At 44.8% G+C, this 22,698-nt stretch overlaps 1 protein-coding gene across 1 annotated transcript in view; it reads left to right on the top strand.

The window, feature by feature from the left end:
* Positions 1-22,698, top strand: part of ptprdb (protein tyrosine phosphatase receptor type Db) — a gene marked incomplete at both ends in the record, with an annotated part of 95,410 nt that overhangs the window by 47,690 nt on the left and 25,022 nt on the right. The window contains 14 exons of the mRNA XM_083635095.1: positions 257-401; positions 3,229-3,534; positions 4,782-4,975; positions 5,614-5,640; positions 6,664-6,781; positions 7,995-8,582; positions 9,103-9,197; positions 9,450-9,706; positions 11,044-11,137; positions 12,873-13,097; positions 13,192-13,352; positions 19,711-19,722; positions 21,061-21,173; positions 21,910-22,007. Of these exons, the coding sequence (XP_083491221.1) occupies positions 257-401; positions 3,229-3,534; positions 4,782-4,975; positions 5,614-5,640; positions 6,664-6,781; positions 7,995-8,582; positions 9,103-9,197; positions 9,450-9,706; positions 11,044-11,137; positions 12,873-13,097; positions 13,192-13,352; positions 19,711-19,722; positions 21,061-21,173; positions 21,910-22,007 (2,433 nt within the window). The remainder of the gene's footprint in view (positions 1-256; positions 402-3,228; positions 3,535-4,781; positions 4,976-5,613; positions 5,641-6,663; positions 6,782-7,994; positions 8,583-9,102; positions 9,198-9,449; positions 9,707-11,043; positions 11,138-12,872; positions 13,098-13,191; positions 13,353-19,710; positions 19,723-21,060; positions 21,174-21,909; positions 22,008-22,698) is intronic.

Raw genomic sequence — 22,698 nt, 5'->3', positions numbered from 1 at the left:
AAGAAACGGTAAAAAAAAAAGAAATCTGAAAGTACAAACAGAAACACATGCTTGTTTGAGGGGGAGAAGGCAGGCGCAGGTTGGCCGAGGTGGCGAGGTGGCGAGACGTCACCGCAGTCCGCTTGGAGGCGGGTCCGGCACGCTTTGGCGTTTGGCTCGGCGCGGCCAAAAGTGCTGATGGAAAAGGGGCACTAGGTCTGGATAGGCAGAAAGATGCTCAAAACCTGACATGTCCCCATCTCCCCACCCCCTTTAGAAGAAGGTGAGCTTTGACCCCAACACCTCCTACCTGCTGAAGAACCTGAAGCCCTTCTCCACCTACACCTTCCAGCTGGCTGCCAGGAGCAAGCATGGGATCGGAGCCTACACCAACGAGGTGTCCATCGACACGCCGCAGACACGTAGGTCCAAGCACGTGCATGGCTGAGTGGGTGTGTGTGTGTGTGTGTGTGTGTGTGTGTGTGTGTGTGTGTGTGTGTGTGTGTGTGTGTGTGTGTGTGTGTGTGTGTGTGTGTGTGTGTGTGTGTGGTTTGTGTGTGTGTGTGTGTGTGTGTGTGTGTGTCTGTGTGAGTGTGTGTGTGTGAGAGAGAGAGAGAGAGAGAGAGGTGTCACTTTTGACAATGCAAAAATTAGAATACATCAGAATTACATTCAATGCGAGTCAGATATCACAGAATTCTATGGCATCAGTAGGATTTGGTCAAACGTTTGCCTGTTGGCAGCATTGTGTTTTTTGCATTGTCAGAATGGGGCCGTCATGAATCCAGACCTTAGCGGACCTCAGATTCACTATTTCAACATTTAGCACTGAACAACTCGGTGATGATTGGCAGCTCGATAATATCTAACTGGTTGGCTATGAATCTGAGGTCTAGAACAGTGGTTCTCAAAGTGGAGTCCGTGGATCCCCAGGGGTCCTTGAGGGGGTTCCAGTGGGTCCCCAGCAAAAAGGAAAATAATTGATTTTTACTGTATAATTCCATCCATAAGTATGTGACGATCCTCCCACTCTCCTGGCCTCTTTTTGCAGGAGGTGGTTGGGGTCGTTAGGCTGATGGAGTGCACCTGGTGTACTCCATGGGCTTTAAAAGCCTGCAGACCATTCAGTGACATACTCCCTCCTCACCTGTGTGCCCCGTTTGTTCTGTTCTTTTGGTTTGTTTGGTTTGTTTGTGTTGTTTAGTCCTTAATTTTAGGTAATAAATTATTGTTAGAACTTTTATTTTGGAGTGTGGCTCACTCCTTTTGTTAGGGGACTTCCTTGAGCCAACCCGGGTCAGCTCAAGGAAGTAACAACTAAGGACTAGACAACACAAACTACTACAAGCCAAAGGAGCAGAACAAAAAGGTGCACACAGGTGAGAAGGGAGTGCCCACTGGGCTCAGGTGCACTCAATCAGCCTAACGGCAACCACCAGGCTCCTGCAAGACAAGGGCTGTTTCTCAATACCAAGAATGCGTTCTTGTTCTTGTGTTGTTGGGGAGAACGTTCTTGCTAGTCGTTCTTGGAAGAATGAACTCGCTAGGTCACAAGCACACATGACGCTGTTGGCAGTTTGAGAAGATGCGTTCTTGAGGGTATTGCGCAATACCAGCGCAGAGGCCGCCTGCAGTACTACACAAATAAAAAGCTCAGCTGCAGCCCATTTAGTCGGCCCTAATTAGCTAATTAAAAAAAATCCGGCTCCTTTAGGTCACCCACAGGGGTGCTCTTTACACTTCCTGAAAGATTCAGCGCGATCGCACGTAAAGTGGCATAGCTGTGGCCGAACACAATTCCGCTCACACACGCACTCATTCACTCACAGACAGACACTTCATAATTCTTATTATAGGATAGAATTGACAGCCTATTTCATGTATGTTCACGGCTACTGCATTTGCGGGAAGCCTAGACGAAACAGTGCCTAACGTGAGCAGTGCGATAGGGCCATGATGTCTGACCAATAAGACCAACAAGCCTTGAAGAGGCACACATCATGCTCAAACACACAAAGTTGTTTATAGGAGCGGCTGCACCGCTTAAGTGCTCTGGAGCTCTTTGCCATTTTTCGCCATAAATGTTCGTAAAGTGGCACTTAATGAAACCTACTACCCTGCTTGTAGGCATCAAAAGTCATCAGAAATTAATTTAGTGATGAAATAAAACTTTAAATTGTAAAAAACTTCCCGGAGCTTATGGCGTCTTCTCTGCTGCGTTCTGCCTCCGCTTATGCCGAAATGAATGCTGGGATACGTATCTTGCCAAGTTGACACAAGTCACCACCCAGAGCATCCTCGGTAAAGTGGGCATGTCGAGAACACATCCGGGAATTTTAAGCGTTCTTGGCGAAATGGGAACTTTGCATTGGAACAGTACTTGGCCTGCGACTGATGACGTTTCACAGGGACACAAGAACGCAAGAACACACAAGAACCCTTATTGAGAAACGGCCAAGGCCTTGAGATAGGCCCTTTACACAGCAGCCATTTTGAGTGTCGAAGCATTGTAAACACAGGTGTAAAAAAACAAAAACAAATGTGGACCCTGGCACTGGAACACCTAGAGTGGAACTATGGTAATGGGTTCCATACACTTTGTGTTTAAAAACAATCTTATCAGAGGGGGGCCCTGGGAGAACATCTTACAGTATCAACTGGGGGCCCATGGTCTTGTTTGTGTCAGTTTAGGGGTCCTTGACGTGAACACGTTTGAGAACCACTGGTCTACAGTAGAAAGTCAGTCAAGATCTTAGAAACCCAGTTAAAAGCAAAAAAGGTAAGAGAACAAAGGTTTGTAGCTAGAGATGAGAGCACCGTCATGGATGAAGCACAGACAGAGGCGTGGCTAGGCTATAAGGACAAGTACATTATGGACAGGTATGTTTTTGTGTTTAATGTCAGCTGTAGTCAGTGTTTGTGTGTTGCATCTATATTTTAACTCATTCACTCGTTTTCATGAGTCAACATTTCCATCAAATGGAGGTTGACACCTGTCATTCAGTATGTTCGTTCAGCCATCTTGCTTTCTAGTCACAGGGTCATTTTCTTTAGGGCCTCAGTTCGCCAGTGTTTTGTTTTCATTTTATGTTTCTTTTTTGTTCTTTTGTCTCTCGTCTGCTCATCGTCATCCCCATTCCTCAACTGCAAACCTCACTCCCTCACCTCTCCACCCACCCAACAACCAATTGCACACACAACCAATCACATTTACCCAAACTCCCGCCTCCCAACAAACTGGCCAATCAGTTCCTTCAGCACCTCCCCAGGAGGTCGCATGCACCAGTCCCAGTTCTACCAGCATCCTGGTAAGTTGGGCTCCGCCCCCTGTGGAGTTTCAGAACGGCGTTATTACGGGATACGCCATCCAGTACTCCACCACCGAGGGCAACAGAACCTCAAAACGAGTCGACGGGAATCCGCCGCCGGGAAGTTCTCCGTACCTGCTGGAGAACCTGGAGAAGTGGACGGAGTACGGCGTAACGGTACGGGCGCAGACGGAAGCCGGAGAGGGGCCGGAAAGCTTACAGCTGCTTATCCGCACCGAGGAAGATGGTACGTTCCCAAACCACCACCACCTGTGCCTGTCTTTGGTCCGCCCCACTAACAATGGCTTCCTCAGACCCTCTAACATAACCTCGAAATGAGCTCAAAGCATCCTAAACTAACAGCAAGCTGCTTCCGCCGGCCAAGAAACGCACGAGCACTCTTGAGCTGCGACCCAAAAGGATGGTGAATCTAACCGCTGTTAAACCCTCTGACTCTGAAAACCTCTCCTTTTTTCCCCCCTCGTCAAACTGTAACCTCCAACATCCGGAGATCTCCCCCTGCAGGTCCCTCACCTCTGCTTTTTCTCTTGTCAATGGCAACCCTCCCCCCCCCCCCCCGCCTCCAGCAGCCATTTTTTACCTCCTTTTTAACAGCACCTTTTTCCACGTTTAGCTTTTTCTTCTAAAAAAAAAAGAAAAACTGTTTTGGGATTACCTCTCTCTAAAGTCCCCCCCCCCACACACACACACACACAAACGATACCCATACAAATCCTTTGGCTGGCAGCACTTCTGTATAAGGAGTGTTGTATTAACCTGTAGATACACCTTAGGCTTCACCTCCCCTTGGATTTTCCTACCGACAACCTGTTTGAATACTAACTTTGATCGATACAATACGTTGTAATATGCAATATGTAATATGATATTCCTGCAAGATACTCCCTATACTTTCAACGACCCAAACAAGAAATACATTTCTTTTTTCCCTGACTCCAGCTTTGTTTGGAGTGTTTATCCGTGGGTCAATCAGATTTGCAAGAGGTGGCTTGAGTTTTTCCTCACAATATTTTTTGGGTGACATGTAGTTGTTGGCAGCATGAGAGAGGTTTTTCTTGATAACAGTATTGATAACAGTATTTTCTCTTTGACTGCCTGCCACCGTTTGTTTATCTGCCCCGGGCAACAAATCCTTTTCTCTCTGCCATTTGTATCTTTCTCTACATTTGCTTCTTATCCTCCACTGCTTTTTTCCTCCATGTTTTTTCCTCAAGCACTCTCATTTTTTTGTTTTTTACTATTTTGACTCCCCCCCCCCCCACTCCTTCCAGATATCAGGGCAGCTTTTAGATATGTTTTTTATACAGTTGTATTTTTAAAATTTTCTGTCTTTCCGGGCATTTTCCCCCCCATCTGCCCCACACAAAAATATTTTTTTGATAAAAACGTGTTTCGCTAACGAGAGGTACCCCAGAGTTTTACGAGTATCCATCATCCTTGACCCTTGACCTCTATCCCACAATGCATTTCTAGTTCCCAGCGGTCCTCCGCGGGGGGTGGAGGCGGAGACCGTGAACGCCTCGGCCGTTAGGGTGACATGGCGGGCGCCGGCGCCCGAGCGGCAGCACGGTCAGATCCGAGGCTACCAAGTCCACTATGTGAGGATGAACTATGGCGAGCCCCAGGGCCAGCCCCTCATCAAGGACATCCTCATAGACGACTCCCAGGTGACACCAGTCATACTACCTTTTCGTCAACTGAACTGTGTTAGCAACTGCTAAGAAAAGGCTAATTATCCTTTCTCACAGTGGGTGCATACTGTAATAGACCCTTTTCACAGGGGTCACTTTGTGTTGATAAGGCAGGGTAAACACAGGTGCAAGCAAAACACTAATGAGGGTTTCCAACTTCCAATCATGGAAGTTGGAAACCCTCATTAGTGTTTGTATACTATGGTTAACTGGTAAACTGTAAAGATTGAGCAAAAATCTCGGAGTGCATAACCACCAGATTATGATTTCGTCTTTATACTGTTTAATAGACTAAGGCCTTTATGTGACCACTGTTATAGTCGGAATATCGCCTTAATCTGGCTGAGCTCAGATTTTAATATGCATGTCAACTTTTGCAAATTTCCCTCCAGGATAAATAAAGTAGCTAAACATTGCCCACTGACTTACAAAGTGATACAGTACGTCTGTACCTCCATATTCATTTCAATAACAGGATATTAGTTTAGATGTTACATGCAGCTTGAGTATAGCAAATATAAGAACGAAGATGTATTAAATCATACCCCAAATATTCAGTGTTGTGTTTCTCTTCTCTCTTGTTTCTCTCTTCTCCCTACTAATCCATCGCTCAGTGGGAATATGATGACTCAACTCAATATGTGAGTAAACCTATTTTTTAACCCTATTATTTAACAATAACAATAATGAAGCATGGAGAGTAGATGACTCATATTTATGAGATGGTAGCATTAGGGGCTCTGGGGGCGGGGCTACCCAGCAGGAGGTCGCTCTCTCATTTCCGCTTTGTGTGTACTCCCGGATTTTTTAATAAAGGAGCCTGGAAAGACAAATAGATGACTGATGACACGAGTCACCCGTGGATATTGCTGTGTTCTGTTATTAAAAAAAATACTAGTATTATTTATGGTTTTGGCATCGCAGGAATCAAGAAAATGGGGTGTGTTTTAGTGGAAGCAGGTCTGAATGAGTTTCATATAGGATAGGAATAGCTCCATCATGTAGTTAATTGATGCATTTTGTGTTGCGAGATGATTCAATATTGTAGTTTTGAGTTCTGAGCATTTTGGACATATTCCCATATAGGCCTAGTATATTGGCTTACAACCCCAAGAACAGCAACTGCTTCAGTAAAAAAAAGAATGATTAAAAAAAAAAAGTGTAAAGTGTATTGCCCGTCCTCATGAAAAGTTGTGTTGGTACAGAAGAGAGCTGAATAACATTTAAGAGTTAAAGTCCAGTCAAGTTTACTTGTATAGCCCTAATTCACAAGCATGTCTCAGAGGACTTTACATAAACATCTAAATCTAGCTACATGTATATATATATATATATATATATATATATATATATATATATATATATATATATCATAGAAGAGAAGAGAGGGAAGGGAAGAGAGGGAGAGTGAGGGAGAGTGAAGAGAGAGAAGACACAGACACTAACCACTCTAACCTGGACTATACACAACCAAAGAACCCAGCTAATCTACAGCCTAACTTACCCTATCCTAACCTACCGGCATCCCTCAGTATCCCAAAGTTGAGAGAGTTTAGATAGAGCTATTTCTTGTCAGATTGTGTGATTGAGTGTATTAAATGCACCATTAATAAGCAGTTGGCTTGGTGCAGCAGTGTAGGTGACTATGGTGTTGTGTCCTGCAGGAGGTGGTTCTTGGCGACCTGACGGCGGACACTGCCTACTCTGTGTCAGTGGGGGCTTACACGGCCAAGGGGGACGGTGCTCGCAGCAAAGCCCAGACGGTCTGCACCGCCCTGCCGCGTAAGTCTCAAAACACACATACACACACTAGGGCTGGGCGATATGACTTTTACCTTGCTTACGATTAATGAATGATTATTTATTTTATACGCTTTTTTTAACACTACCCTCATAGTTCACGGCCCAGTCGAGAGGCGTTTAGTCTCTGTCATCAGCTAGGTCTACCTGGGCTCCCTAGGTGACAGGCAGCGTAACCCTGCCAGGCTGCGCGCCCCAGAGGGCTGCAAGAGTACTACTACACACCAAGCGCTCATTGATCCGCCTTCTGAAGCAGCTTTCCTGCAGCAGGGCCGTCAGTTGGTCCAGGTCTCCTGCGTTTGCGGACAAATTGTTCGAGTGACATCACTGGTGACATCACAATTGCTCGAATGACATCACTGATGACATCACAATTGCATCACTTTTGACATCATCTGTGACATCATCGGTGATTTATGACATCACTATGGTAGTGACCAGGCTGAGCCATCTAGACAGTACATCTAGTGATTTCTGACCTCATCACTGTATCTGACATCATTAGTGATTCATGACATCATCTGCCACACCTTTATTAGGCCCCGTGCTTGTTTTGGATGCGCGTACCCTAAACCTTGTTTGTTTTTACAGAGATACATTAAAAAAGGGAGGTTAACCCACACTGGACCAACATCCATGTAGAAAATGTGGCCTCCATCACTGATATGATGAAATAGAAATTGGCGCACTTTGCATGCTCAATAAACCATGGGCATACAATACGCAAAATATTGCTGTAGCGCCCTCTGTAACCTAAGGGCAGGAGTTGGCGCAAATGCGGTGGGGGCATTATTTGTTTTTGGGGGGGGGGGGGATAGTTCACGAACACATGCATTGGGGAAGGTATTAACCGAATTAATTGACATGACAGTTTTGCTATATTTGTGGTTAATTTCCCAGCCCTAATACACACATTAAAAAAATCCCTAGTAATGATCTGTGAGAATATTAGCATCGCTAATGATCATTAGAGGACATTAAATCATTGAATGGGCTCTCTCTCATTCTATCTCACCTATCATGCCAGTAAGAGGCCAATAGGTTTAGAAAATCACCATCAATTGGCACCGTGGTATTAATCATATTGCAATTTTGCCTGAGGTTATCAATAATGTGCTTTGTAATTATCGTCTAATTATCATTTTCTTACAGTCACTTTCTCCCTCTCTCTCTCTCTGACTCTCCCTCTCCACAGTGCCTGAGAAGCCCAAGCTGGTGGTGAGCGCCACTGACGCAGGCAGCGCTCTGCTCCAGTGGCACCCGCCCCCCGACCCCCCCACCCCGCTCCTGGGCTACCGCCTCACCTTCGGCCGCGTCGACGCGCTCCCCTTCACGGTGGTGGAGTTCCCCACCAAGGAGAGCCGCTACACGGCCCAGGACGTTCACAAGGGGGCCGCCTACGTGTTCCGACTCTCCGCCCGCAACAAGATGGGCTACGGAGAGGAGGCGGTGCAGGAGCTGAGCACGCCGGAAGACGCCCCCGGCGGGTACCCGGAGAACATCATCTCCGAGGGGGCCTCGGCCGCCTCCATCCGCCTTGCGTGGAGATCGGTGCCCCTGGTTGAGCAAAACGGGAAAATCGTGAAGTACTCGGTGCTGTACAAGGATCTAAGCAGCGGGGGGAACGCCTCGGAGGTTGTGGTGGCAGCTCCAGGGGCCAGTGTTTTGTTGGAGGGTCTGAGTGCCGACACAGTGTATGATGTCAGGGTGTGCGCGTTCACGGCTGTCGGCCCCGGGCCGTACAGCCCCGGTGGCCAGTTTAGGACGCAGCCGCTAGACCAAGGTAGGACACACGCCATACACACACACACACACACACACACACACACACACACACAAACGCACATTTCAGCAATCCATCCTCATCACTCAGGTCATAGAATCACCGGTTTACGTTTGTACGTGTGTATTCTCTGTTCTCAAGCTTAACATGTATACTGCACATGTGTGTCCACATTCAGCCCCCCCCCCCACACACACACACACACACACACAGAAACACAGTCAATCTGGCTACAACATCATAAGTGTCCTTTGTTGTTGTCTTGTCACCGTAGTCTTAGAGTCCCAGTCCTTTTCCCAAACCAAGGTAAGAGAACAGTCTTGGGCAAGTACCCCTATCCAGTCTCTCTGAGTGTTGATCAGACCAGTACTAGACTAGCACTAAACCAGTCTGAGACTGGTACAGTACTAGAGGATGACACACAGGTAAGACCATCATCATTGGTTCTATAGTGAGCCTGAAGGGGACTGTGGGGTCATTTGAATGGTTTCCTTCATGGTTTTTATTTCTTTTGCCTCAGTGTTTGCCACCAACTTCAGAGTGAAGGCTGCCATGAAGAACTCTGTTCTCCTGTCCTGGGAGATCCGCGACAAGAACCCCGCACAGCCCTTCACTGTAAGGCACATGTTGTACTTCCTGTAGCGCCTTGAGATAACTCCTTATGATTTGGCGCTATATAAATATGAAATTGATTGATTCGAGTGCATCACTTTAAATTATGAGATTAGATTCTTATTTTTTTGCATACATACATTTACAGATTGGTGTATCGTATGATAGAATGAGCTAAAAGTTGATTTTCATTTCAGTGTGCCTTTAACTCTCAAACGATACCCACACACACACACACACTCACTCCCCGTCCAGATCCTGTACGGTAAGGGCCAGTCTGTGGAAGTGGATGGGAAGCAGACCCAGAAGCTGATCAGCGGCCTGGAGCCGGACACCCAGTACTCCTTCCTGCTCACCAACCGGGCCAACAGCGCCGGGGGACTGCAGCACCGCGTCACCGCCACCACCGCCCCGGACATCCTGAAGACCAAGCCCACCCTGGTGGGCAAGACCAACGCCCACGGCATGGTGACTGTGCAGCTGCCGACTGTACAGACCACAGCTAAAGTCAGGTAGGGATGGAGAGAAATGACGTGCTGGTCATAATGGTTCAATCATTAGTTTATTTTAATGGACAGAGGATTGTGTTGTTTTTTTTTGCAGTTGTGAGAACTTCCTGACACATTTATTTGTATTCAGCGGTAACGCCTGCGGAGCATTCTCGAAATAGATCATTAGACTCTGTGCTTCCTCTATTTACCCTCCCTGCTCCTTTTCATGTCTTAGTCTATCAGGAGGGATTTCTCTGAGCTGGCAGCAAAGCAAGCCTGAGAACTCACACACACACACTAGACCAAATGAAAGCCCAAAGCTGATCATCTCAGCTGCTGTTCATAACTATAGTCAATTATAATACTGAAGATAACAACTAGATGCAGTCCTCAGCGTTCATCCCTGAAACGCAGTCTGGAGCACTGACGCGTTCTCACAGGCATTCTGCTGTTAGTTCATCTCCGTCACCCCGGTGGAATTTGGGGTTTTCAAGTTCCAAAAAGCATCTACAGTCGACTTCTTTGACATTCAGAAGGAATGTGTTCATTCAAGAGACCACACCAGCTCAGCTGACTTGGTCCAAGATAGCAACAAAAATCAATGAATCGGTGAACTGTAGTCTGCTGGACTTAGAAATAGTATATTTGAGACGATAAAAGTTCAAATCCAAATCGATATATTCTAAACAAAAAAAAAATGCAATCGCTATGGGAGTTTTGGGGATATTTGCCCATTGGTCAACTTACCTGTTAAGTTATGAAAACATATTCAAACTATTTGGGACCCGTTTCTGGCCTACCTTGACGAGGTTAGGGGTGATGGGTGACTCGCCCGGCCGGTCTTTCTCCCTCGTGTGGGATCCCACTCATTTATATATGTATATATATATTTACAAGCATAATTTATATACAAGCTGTATGTAACTGGTGGCACTAGTGTATGTATGTTTTTTCTTTCTTTTCTTTTCTTTTACTCTATCTGAGTTTGTTAGTTGTTGTTTTTTTTGGTTTGTTTTTCTGTGTTCTAAAAAAATTAAATTGCTAAATAAAATATAAAAAAATATATATATATGAAAACAGACACCAAAAGAGTTAGACTGCCTTTTGAATTACAGAACCATTCAGCTATAGAGCTGCTACAAGTTTAGTTTGTCACTTTTGAAATAAGCTGCCTTTTGGAGCACCGGAGCGAATTATCTACTGGGGACACATGGAGGATTTTGCTGTCCATGTCTATGTCATAAACAAATAAACTGATTTTCCTCCGGAGACTGAAATAATGAAACAATTCAAGTGTCCGGATTGTGTCATATGTCCTCAGTCTTCACTCCCAGTGTGGGTTGTGTTGTGGTTGTTAGGGGTTACTATGTGGTGGTGGTGCCGCTGAAGAAGCAGAGAGGAGGGAAGTTCCTGAATCCCTGGGAGGAGCCTGATCAGATGAACCTGGATGAGGTGAGACATGCAGCAGATTGGTCTTGATACCAAATAAGTGACGAATAAACAGTAAAGGAAGAGAATAGAGGTGGGGGTGATGATGATGATGGTGATGATGAAGATTAAATGCTGTAGTAGTTAAAGGGAAGTAGTAAAGGATGAATAATACGATTTTTTTTTAAGTAAACTGGATGAGGTTTAGAGTGTGGGTGAGGATGAAAATAATGACAGTATAAACTATAACTGCACTCGGGGAGCGTAGCCCCAATAGTCCAGGCTGCTATGAGATGTACATTTGGTGAGTCAGATCAGATCGGCTCCAGAATGTAATGGGTTCTTCCTTGGCCCGTGCTGCAGCCTTCCACCATGTTTAATGAAAACCGGCCCAGTAGTTTTTCCCATAATCCCGCTGACAAACAGACAGACAAATGGCACCGAGGACATAACCTCCTTGAAAGAAAAATATGATACAGATATGCAAATAGATGCTTACTATAATGAAAGGGTGTAACGCTAATACATTATTTATATAGCACTTTTCAAAAACAAAGTTACAAAGTGCTACACAAAAGAAATGAGCAATTGACACAGATCAGTAAAACGGATGGAACAATGAGATAAAACGGTAAGTCTCGGCCAGACATACAGATCAGAGTATCTGACCTCAGCCTGAGGCAACATTTCGATTCCACCGACTGTTGTTTACATGCTTCAAAGTAACCTGGTCGACATGGATTCATTTCATCAATCTCAGAGCTACTTCGTGACTGCAGAGACGACGCTACAGCATTTTCAAATGTAAAAAATAAATAAAAATAAATCATAATCATAATGAACACACACATGGTTTCGTCGGCTTGTGTCGGAGGATTCCCTGCAGTGGTCCATCAGCGTATTCCCGGTGTATCCGTCCGGACAGCCAGACACTGTGTCCTCTTCCCGGGATTGATGGGAGCACAGTGCGTGTCAACATTAAGTCACACAGACAAAGAAAAGCCTTCAGCCCGCTGGCACTGTTTGTTCTCGTATAATGAGTCAGAGCTGTTGTATCTGTGGGAATATCCGGCGAAGGTAGTTGCACCTGTTCACCCATTGTCTGTCTGTTCAGTCCAAACGGTGCTTTCGCATGCCTGTTCAGTCCAAACGGTGCTTTCGCATGCCTGTTCAGTCCAAACGGTGCTTTCGCATGCCTGTTCAGTCCAAACGGTGCTTTCGCATGCCATTTCCTGTCTGATTCAGCTTCTTCCTTCTTCTAAAGACTTCATCACCTTCATGGCACTGTTCTGAAGGCACTCTCTAATGTGTGGGAGATTAGTGTCATTAGGCTTTTCTATGGCGATCACTGTCTCAATGGATAAATGTGGCGGCCATTCAGAGACATTCCCACTTGGGTACAAACGCTCTATAGCCCATTGTTCCGGCACTAATGAGTTTTGTGTGTGTATGTGTGTGTGCGCGTGTGTGTGTGCGTGTGCGTGTGCGTGTGCGTGTGCGTGTGTGTGTGTGTGTGCGTGCGTGTGTGGAGAAAAGTGTCAAAGCTGTCTTTATTTAGCAAAGTCCATCTTTTGGAATTGTGCAAACTCAGGAATGTATTTAGGAAGAGTTGAGGAAGGATGAGTACATTGCTTTTGGAATATAAGACAACTTTGACCTTTCTAGAGTTAAACCTTCCCCCCCTCCTTTCTCTGCCCCTCTCTCTCTCTCTCTCTCTCTCTCTCTCTCCATCCTCCCCTTCCGTTCCCTTCCCCGCCAGCTCCTGAAAGAGATCAACAGGACCAGTGTCAGCCGGGCCCTCCGCGTACGCAGACAGGCGAGCCAATCGGACCCCAAGGCCTACGTCAGCGCTCACTTTAAGACCCTCCCCCTGGAGTTCACGCTAGGCGACGGCCGAAACTACGGCGACTTCCGCAACCGCCCGCTGCAGAACGGACAGGAGTACGTGTTCTTCGTGCTCGCGCTGCTGGACCTGTCTGAGAATGTGAGTGTGGACACACACACACACACACACACACACACACACACACAGCCACTGAATATTTACTTCATGTAACCTATCCTCATCTTCCGTCTAGACCATGTACGCCACTAGCCCCTATTCCGACCCCGTCACCTCATCGGACGTGGACCCTCAGCCAATCGTGGACGAGGAGGAGGGGCTGCTGTGGGTGGTGGGGCCTGTGCTGGCCGTCATCTTCATCGTGTGCATCGTCATCGCCATTCTCCTCTTCAAGAGGTAAGGACAGGATGATGGAGGCAAGGTAGGACAGAGAGAGAGAGAGAGAGAGAGAGAGAGAAATCATATAAAGGCAGTAAATCAAAAGATCATTTGAAGGGATGACCTTCTAATCTATTCATTTTCCATTAAGTTGTTGTTCTTATTGAGCTCAGTGTATTTTTTACAGGCTGTAAATAAGCTCCTCCCCTATAGCTAGAGCCCCTCCCACCCCTTATAACTGCCCGGGCTCAAGCGGCTCCCAACAACAGCTGCGCGGTATTCCTCCTAAACTGTTTGTCTTTGTTAGAGCAAGGTCATACATTAGTATTGTTGATGAGTTCGCTGTTTTTCTCCACATTCACATGGCATTATCTGGACTGTTGCTTTCTGGGAAGCTAGTTGAGTCGTGCTGCTAACTAGATCCAATACCTCAGGTCCATTTCTCGGAACCACTAGATCTAATACCTCAGGTCCATTTCTCAGAACCATGCTGTGCGGAGCGATACAAGGCGGAGAGCCTGATACAAGCAAAGTACCGTTGGTTTGTGATGTTTCTGTTATATACAGCACTATGGTCAGGGTAGTGTCCTCTAGAGAGAGAGTGGCGTCAGCGGAGGACCAAAATGCGAGACTCATTAGCCAATGAACAGCCAGGAATGGGTCTCGCGCTACTTTTGCATGCTAAAATAAAGCTGATCATGTACAATTTGATTCAAGGGATGAAAAACCCTTTCAGAGTACAACACAAACTGTCTATTTTGCTGCAACTCGACAGTGCTGCTTTTTTTACTCAAGAGTTCCAGGACCTTACTTCCTGGAAAAAAAACTGGTCCATTGGAGTGAATGGAGATGTCGGGACTCTTCTATCTAGACGGCTCTGGGTCAGGGATACCGCTAATGTTGTCATCTGTTCATCTGCTGTGGCTACATTTAGCTGATGAATTCACATAGAAATGACGACTTGTCCTTTGTCTTCGGTGAAATGCACAGCGAGCAAGGTTACCTAGCACAGAGCATAGAGGAGCGATAGCATCACTGCCCGTCAGCTGTATTTATGATAATCATCTGATAATCATCTGCTCTTTGGGCTAAAGCCTTGCTAACACACATCATTAATTGCTCAGTGTGGCCTGTTTGATGTGTCATAGCCTCCAGTGTGGCCCATGCTGATCCCCAGCCATTACTGTTTCACTTTTAGCTCTGTTATGAGAGACCATGCCACAAGGTCACCAGTCATTTCTGCAGGTCCTATCATAAATATACCACTTCAAACTGAGCTGTGTTTTCGTCGTCGTCGTCGTCAAGCCGTTCGCAGAGTTGATTCTCTTTTCCTTTTTCGTGTGCAGAGGAGTGTGAAATGCAGCGCTGTTTGGAAACGGGGGTTTGAATTTGTTTTGTTTCATATTTCTGTTACGAAGTATGGCACATTGTTATTGTACGGATGGAGAGACTCAGGTTCCTCAGGACCAACTCACTTAAAAGATTTTGAATGGTCTGGGACCCGTTTCTGGCCTACCTTGACGAGGTTAGTGGCTGGTTTCTCATGGACCCATTGCGTGGGATCCCATGCACAACATCTCTTCCAAGCCACATAAGCACCATATGCGGCCGGTAGCACCACGTTGGAATGTTGGAATGACGATATTATATGTATGCTTTTTCTTTGTTTTCTTTTCTTGTGTCTGAGTTTGTTTGTTTTTGTTGTTTGGTATTCTGAAAATTGAAAAAATTAAATATTGGGGGGAAAAAGAAGTATGGTACATGAGAAGAGGAAACAATATCAGTTTAACAATGAGAATCACAATTAAAGCATAGAAACATAATATGTTATAATCAAAGTACCATGCATCTCAGTGTATCAAAGAAAACAAAAACAAACTATACTTCCTGCCTTTTAAGTGAGTGTTTTCATACTATTCACAGAACAAAAAACACTTATCATTAAACCAGACAAATGAACCGTAAAGGAGAGAGAGAGAGAGAGAGAGAGAGAGAGAGAGAGAGCGAGAAATGAAACCAGCTAAGGGGAGAAAAAGAGCAGAGAGATTGGTGTCCATCATTCAGAGGTAGGGGTGTCACGATACACTCAGTTCACGATACGATACGTATCACGATACTGGGTTCACGATAACGATACGATACGATACGATTTTAACAATATTTTTTTAAACTTGAATAATGACAATATATGACTGGAAAAGTAGTATTTTATTTGAAATGCACAAATACAAAACATGCTGTTGTGGGAAATTGTTATTACAATAACAACTAGAAAAAACATGAGATTGGAGATAAGGCTTATCTTGAAATAGAATGAGTTACACCGTCACTTAGATTTACTTTGAACTAAAAGGTTTCTCAGCAGTATAAATTCTCATTATGCATCTTCAGTTTTTCTTCAAACTCAAACAACAAGACTTTTCTTAATCTATTTTTTATGCATCTTCAGTTTTTCCTGTCAAGTAAACAGTTTTGCCAGAAACTCAATTGAATGGTTTCTCTCCTGTATAACTTCTCATGTGTCTCTTCAGAGACTTGTTCAACTGAACTACTTTCCACACATTGAACTTCAACAAACAAAGACGTTTCTTAGTCTATTTTCTGGAAAAAAAAAAAAAAAAAAAAGTTTTTTTTTTTTTTTTTTTTTTTTTTTTTTCCGCGATATGAGATTTCATCTCAACGATACATATCGTGACGTTTTACTATCGCGAAATTTCGTGGGACGATATATTGTGACACCCCTATTCAGAGGTCACAGATTTAAGAGAGTTGAAGAACATGAAAAAGGATTGCCACTCGTTAAGAACTGATCTTACCTCTCACTGAATATTTCATCTTGTCTCGCTTTAGAAAGGACATGGTATCATACTGAGCCAGTGCTGCAGGGAGCTTTAGTAGGCTTCCAGTGGAATAGAAGATGGCGTCTCGCCAGTAAGGAAGTGAACGCTAGAATACCCTAAATGCTCTGAGGTGTATCGGTTGTAGTCTTCTGGGAGCCAATTATGGCAATATGAGGAGAGGCATTTATAGTTCTAGTATTTGACATAGTATGGAAGTAGTTCTGCCAAAAGCAAGATAATAATGGACAAGAATAGAACATACGGGTTAGATTGCAGGATGAAACATGACATTTGTCACAGCTGTCGTTGAATTTGTTTTGACTGAGATTCGTCCTTCATCTTTGTACCTGTAGGATCTTACATACCTTTAATTATATATGATTGATCCTATAGACGGTTTTAACTTGACAACAATAACAACCATCACAACTCACCTGTAGCCTGTACTACGAAGCTAGTTTAATGCCTTATCCGAGTAAGTTTGAGTTTAAACCTGGTTTAGCCGTACTACAAAGCAAGTTAACTTTCAATCACCATGGCAACTGACGCTGCAAAGCTAACCTGGTCGCGACCAGGTTAGCTTCAGAGGATAAGATCAAAATCCATGACAGACCCATATAATCGTCTCTCTGGAGTCACTCACCGTTCATATAAGATCGCCATATGAAAAATAGATTGCAGTCAACTGAGAATATAACAAGAAAAACATTTGTGGCTCTGTAGGCTACATAATTAAATTAAGCCTACTTACCACTTTATGTCTTAACAGCTCAACGATGCGTGGAGAAATATGATCACTATTAATCACCGCGGCGCATATCATGAATGGACCCTCAAATGGAGTGAGGGTGATATTCTCCTACATGCCAGAAAAGCCTATACATATAATATAGATATGGGATAAATATGGATAGCCCCAATACTAAATATGCAGGCTATTCTTGCATCTTTCAGCTGGAACTGTGTCCTGTAGGCTGTATGCCAATATATGAGCAAAAATAGGCTAGTTTTTATCAATGATAATATGCCCGCATCGTCTCAATTCAGTTCAGCAGTTTTCTCTTTTATAGTAGGCTATTAGGCTTTATACTAGGCTATTTTATATATGAATTATTCGATCAGTGCAACCACACACATGAGTGATAGAGATCATTATTCATTGAGCATGCGTTTCTAAATCTATGGTCTAAATAGGCTTACAGATTGTGGAAATGTATAGACTGAGACTGCTGTATCAATGTATGCAGCTGTATCAGACAGAAATCGCTGATCAAAGTAGCCTAAATCAAATGACTGATGTGAATACAAGCTGCTGCTTTAGACAGCCCTTCAGCAGACTATCCAACGTGGATTTTCATTCTGACATTAAATCGCGGATACATTAAATATCCGCTAAAACTCTGATCATGCACTGCACTTTCATGGAACGAGGAAATGGGTGTGGAAATGGGTGTGGGCGTGGATCAACTCAGCTGTTCATAATGTGATTGGCCAGCGCACCTCTTTCGCGTGGACGCGCGCCTGTGCACGAGCGAAAAACATGCGCGTGCACAGGCAGATCCCAGGTCCACTTACCTAGTAAAAAACCAGCGTCGTAGTATCAGTTAACTAGATAGCTTTGATCCTGTTCAGTCAAACCAGATCAAAGGGACTTATCGCGGATCTGTTAAACTAGTTTCGTAGTACAGGGCTCTGAATATCCGGTTTACTTCCTGTATAGATAGCTGAGCGCAGGCTGATATTCGGCTCATATTAAATGTTAACGTTAGGCCGTGTCTCCGACAGACACAGTAACAACGTAGCCTATTTCGGTCTTTATGTCTTGTAGTAGTTAGTAGTAGTAGTAGTAGTAGTAGTAGTTGTTGTTGTTGTTGTTGTTGTTGATGATGATAGTTGCCATAACAACCACCCCTGTCGGAAAGATGTGCACACGCTGGGTGGTAGGAAGCGTTGTTGTCTGGTCCGGAGCTAGCCTGAGAGGCTAATAAAAGCTACATGTTACAGAGTAAGCTGACTATCAGTACATTATTGCACGCATAGGCCTATCTTTACAATTAAACGTATAGCAAAAATAAGAAATAGAAATGTAGGCTATGTCAGTGTTTTCCCCTGAACAGCTGAGAAAGTGGACACTGTAAATAGTTAGCTGTGAAGCTGATACAATTCAGGTAATGCAACATTTAAGGATGCCAACCACCATAAAACACAGAAGAAGAAGCTGAGAAAAAGGAAGTGCTGTGGGGTTGCAGCTGGTGAAAACCATCTATAGGAGCTCAATTCTGCTCTTCAAACACCGGTGTCCTGCAGGTTTTTCTCTTCCTCTCTGAGAGTGAATGAGCCTCACCTGGTGCAGGTAGATACGGGCCTGACACACCCGACACCACTACTACTGTATATTGTGAGCCATAATAGCCTATCGATTGATAACACATGAGTAGGTCTACTTTATGATCCGATCTGTGCTATTCTTCTGCCCACATTCCTGTGCAATTTTGATAACACTGTATAAATAAACCTATTTACTTCTGCTAGAGAAAGAGGATGTTAACGCACACATCTCTAATGTTACATTACAACACTTTGCAACTCTTTTGAGACATCATCCATCATAGGCTGCTGTGGTCTGCTGAAAAGATTAAGGCTTCAAATAAAATTCCTTCCGTTTGACATAATTGCTACACACAATATAAAACATACTCCGGCACGGTATGCAGTCCTTTTTTGTATAGACCAAATCACCGTGACGTCACCATGTAAACAAATTTACTTCCGGGTACCACTTGAAGAAGGCGGCAGGTTTAAATGTGCGTGTTGTCAAATAAATGCTGTTAAACCCTCTCGTTGTTTTCGGCCGACTACTTTCAATTTAAATGGTTAAACGGTTGGTAAACATGCTTGTCCGACGTATCTAGCCTTTCTTCTGTGTTTGTTTTATGTAGTGTTAGCTAGCTAATAATGTTTGTTTGTCTGTCAAACTCGCTGTTTTTTTGCAGACTCGTAACCTCGCGTCACCAGGCTCTTCTCGGCGAGAGCAGACTCGTTAACGTTACAGACAGAGCTACCGACGCCACGTTAATTTAATTTAGCGTCAAGTCTACTCTGGTCTGTCCAACAGGTAAATAAGCTAGTCTGGTCTCCACTAACGTTAGTGAAAGTGTTGTTATGAATGATATTAAACAACAACACAACACGGACGAACCATTTTTGTCTTCTTTGTCTGTTTTTGTCTTCAACACGTCAGTTTGTGCCGTTCACCGCCATTATAATGTGTGGACCCAGGGGTACCCGGAAGTAAATGTAAACATCCCGCTGATTTGGTCTATAGCCCTCATTTATACATCCAGCCCCAGGGGGGCGCCGTTAACGATCAGGGAGCAACAAAAGTCTGCAGGAAGGAGGGATTCATTTGAGTGAGAGAAACAGAATGAATCGAAGACTTAGCACTTGCTTTTATCTCCGATGCTTTTGTGATCGGCCACTAACATTATTCATCTCCGTGTCTTCTTCTATCTGCTCCGATCTCCGTTTGGATCCAGCAAACCTGACAGGTAAACAAACTCTACCTATTATCGTCTCCTCCGCCCTGCAGGTGCTGTACAATTAGCCTGGCTAAGCATTCACTCAAACGCCTTTGCCTGAAGCTAATAGCTTAATAGGTAGATCATAGATCCCAATAGACTTGGCACTGCTCTCATATGTCTTTGAAGAGTGCATGGCAAGCTACTGCAGTGGTTCTCAACGTGGGGGCCGGGGACCACCAGGGGCCCTTGTTGGGGGTTTCTAGGGGGTCCACAGCAAATTGATGAATTGTTAAATGCAAGCATTGTTTCATTTAGGGATGGGACCGAGCCGATCCAATATCGGTATCGGGTGCCGATATTGGCACTAATTCACGGATCGGATCGGATCGGAATCTGATTTTTATTTTTTTATTTTTTTGCAATTCCGGTGCGCTGGCTGTAATTTGCCCATGTATGATAGTATCCTTCTTTGCCTTGTATATTTTCTTAATTTTGTGTGGTTTTGCAAGGTATTTAAAAAAAAATCTTTAATTGGCCAAATTTGTGCCTATACTGTATATTCAAGAAAAATATTGGTATCGGCATAATATCGGTATCGGCAGATGTCCAAATTCAGGTATCGGAATCAGATCGGAAAGTGAAAAAATGTGGATCGGTGCATCCCTAATTTCATTTACACAATTAGAGAATGTGGAAGAATGACTGTTTTGATCATGGTTTCACTGTTACTGTATCTGTCACGTACTACACATACAATACAGAATTCTGGACAAAATCATACCTAACAATCAAAGTATTTTCAGATTTGTGTCCGAGAGACAAATCTCTTCAAATTGGAACGTGGACCTAATCTGTACTAAATTGAGGGTAATTGATATGAAAACGGTTGAGAATCACAACACTCATTCTTTGACTGACACAATGTATCCATCACTCCTCCATGCATGGCTGTCACCAGGCGACTCCTCCATTGCATGGCTGTCACCAGGTGACTCCTCCATGTATGGCTGTCACCAGGTGACTCCTCCATTGCATGGCTGTCACCAGGTGACTCCTCCATGCATGGTTGTCATCAGGTGACTCCTCCATGCATGACTGTCACCAGGTGACTCCTCCATGCATGGCTGTCATCAGGTGACTCCTCCATGCATGGCTGTCATCAGGTGACTCCTCCATGCATGGCTGTCATCAGGTGACTCCTCCATGCATCAGGTGACTCCTCCATTGCATGGCTGTCATCAGGTGACTCCTCCATGCATCAGGTGACTCCTCCATTGCATGGCTGTCATCAGGTGACTCCTCCATGCATCAGGTGACTCCTCCATGCATGGCTGTCATCAGGTGTGTGCTGTCGTATTCTTCCAGGAAGCGAGCTGAGGCTGAGGGCAGGAAGGGCAGTTTCCCCTGTAGCAAAGCCATGTCCTCCCACCACCCGACTGACCCTGTGGAGCTCCGCAGAATCAATTTCCAGACACCAGGTACACTACTTACACACACACACACACACACACACACACACACACACACACACACACACACACACACACACACACACACACACACAGGCACAGTATGTAGCTAGTGGTTTGACGTGCTAAATATGAGGCTACTGTAGTTGTCTTTGCACTGATCAGATTGTCAATGTTGTTTCCCTTTCCAGCCTACCGTGTCTCAGTGTACCGCGGTTATCGCCGTTTGTCAAGTTAGTTGGTCCTAGATCCTCTCTTCTATCAGATTCTGCCACATTTTCCTCTTTCATGTAACTCATGGTTCACACTGCCAGGCTATCAAGGCTAACTAACATTTCATCCCATTTAGGATAAAGCTGCTCCAAATGACGACATAACCTCACATCAAAACGCTTGCAGAATCACAAAAAAACGTGTTTTTCTCATGCTGAATTTTTAACCGGCTGTCTCACAGTCTTTTTTCTTACCCACACCAGCAATGTGCATAATACTCTAGGGGACATGTTATTGTGCCTCAGTAACTTTCTGAACACGCACAATTGTTCCCTCTGTCTCTGCCTGGAGAGAAAACGGTCACTTAACAAAACAAAAAACACTTTTCCATTTGCTTCCTCTGCTGACCATGGACAGAACACTAAACAACACCTCCTCTGAGAATCCTAACTCTTAACGTTTGCCGTCCAAAACTGTTTTAGTTGTCCGTGTACCAAAATGGCCCCCTTTCTTCTCTCCCTGTGCTCGGCAGGCATGGCGAGCCACCCACCCGTCCCCATCTCCGAGCTGGCGGATCACATGGAGCGCCTGAAGGCAAACGACAATCTCAAGTTCTCTCAGGAGTACGAGGTAGGACTGCAGATTCATCTCTCGCAGAACATCATTCAAAACTCGAGAAATGCATCCGGCTTCTGATGAGGTTTTCTTCAATCTCCAGCCGCGGTCGTCGTTGTCGTCGCCTCCTCCTTTTTTGTTCCAAATTCAATTTTCGACGGGCTGACTGACACGAACAAGTCTGAAGCTCGCGGCTTCGCTCCGTGTGCAAGTTCCGTTTAGTCGCGCTGTATTTCGATTCGTCTTCGTAGACGGAGACAAGATAACGCGAGCCTCCGACTCTCTTCCCCCTAACGCGTCCTTATCGCCGCAAAATGTAAGAGTGTCTCTATTGAACGAACACTCCCACAGTCGGGGGAAATTTAAATTGCACGCTCAAAGGGAGGTTGCTTACAGCCAGATGGTTATCAAGGCCTGCTTTTCTACGCTCCGACGGAGAGAGAGAATCGCAGAGCAGAAAGAGATAGCGGAAGTAAGTGGTCTGCGCTTTTTGATGAGCTTCCTTAAACTCGCAGCGTATTTAATGCGAGACGGAGAGGAAGAGAGAAACACATCTGCTCCGAGATAATGATGTGCCAGAACACGGTGTGCTGAACTGTGGAGCTAAGTAGCTCTACCAAAACAAAGCATCAGGAGGAATATTTCCCAACATGCAGTGCTGTTACCATTACAATGAGCTCCACAGAGAGCTATTAAAGGGGTAAAA

This window comes from Poromitra crassiceps, assembly GCF_964638095.1.
Source record: "Poromitra crassiceps genome assembly, chromosome: 4".
NCBI lineage: Eukaryota > Metazoa > Chordata > Actinopteri > Beryciformes > Melamphaidae > Poromitra > Poromitra crassiceps.
This window is presented reverse-complemented; position numbering and strand designations above follow the sequence as displayed.